General features: G+C 42.7%; 1 protein-coding gene across 1 annotated transcript; it reads left to right on the forward strand.

Moving 5' to 3' along the window:
* Positions 1 to 191: 191 nt before the first annotated feature.
* Tsp_14183 (conserved hypothetical protein) lies at positions 192 to 698 on the forward strand (the record flags this gene model as incomplete). Its single annotated transcript, XM_003365995.1, has 2 exons — positions 192 to 501; positions 539 to 698. Coding segments are annotated over 2 exons (470 nt in total), but the record flags the coding sequence as incomplete, so codon positions are not given.
* Positions 699 to 929: the final 231 nt, after the last annotated feature.

Below are 929 nucleotides of genomic sequence, written 5' to 3' on the forward strand. Positions count from 1 at the left end.
CTATCAGATCAAGTGTAGCCAGAATTATTTGACGCGGCTGCTACATGTTTTGGTACCACGAGTCTGGAACACACCGACGGATTTCGCAGACGGGGACAGTCTCTGAGAAGCAGAACCTCATTGACTGAAGAAGTTGAGATTTCAGAACGGCTTCTCTACAAAAATTAAATGGCGAATTTGAAACTGTTCAGATCGATACTTGAGATGGACAAATTGCTTCATTATTCCTCAATTGCGTTGGCTGACATCAGCCATTGACGATCTGAATGATACTTTGGATAGTGAAAAAGAGCGCAGACAGATCTGCTTGGTGAAAATCTCTGACCGATCAGCGAAGCAATGGAAAATATTGACGATTTTTTCGACGAACGACAAACTCTCAGTTCAAAGATACTGGAACTCTGCAGAACGTGCAAATGGATCCAGTAACAGGGGAACATCTGATCCACTCAATCAGAACACATTCCCCAATGTGCGACTTCCAAAGCTGGAAATAAAGAAGTTTGATGGAAATTTTCGTGATTGGCAAGGATTTCAGGACGAGTTTAGAACTTCGATACATGCCAACACGACGCCAACATGATCCAGAACTTCAGCTATCTCTGATCACTCCTCACTGGAAACGTTGCTCCACCAATAGCAGGTCGTTCTTTGACGAACAAATGACGAAGCCGCGATGCCCGCCCGCATTGCCATGATGAATTAGAAAACAAGAAGTAATAATTGAAGAGCATATGAAAGAACAGTAAAAGCTGCCAGTGGTTACCACTGAATGGAACTTATTGCGTCTTCGACAATTGATGAATCAAATGGAATTACATGTGCGCGTCCTCGAAGCATTAGGAACATTCCCAGAGACATATCAAACGTGATGATTGGACGATTGCAATGCTTACATTGCCATCAAGTTTTGGAAAGAAATATCACGA

This window comes from Trichinella spiralis (genome assembly GCF_000181795.1).
Source record: "Trichinella spiralis strain ISS 195 chromosome Unknown Scfld6751, whole genome shotgun sequence".
Classification (NCBI taxonomy): Eukaryota; Metazoa; Nematoda; class Enoplea; order Trichinellida; family Trichinellidae; genus Trichinella; species Trichinella spiralis.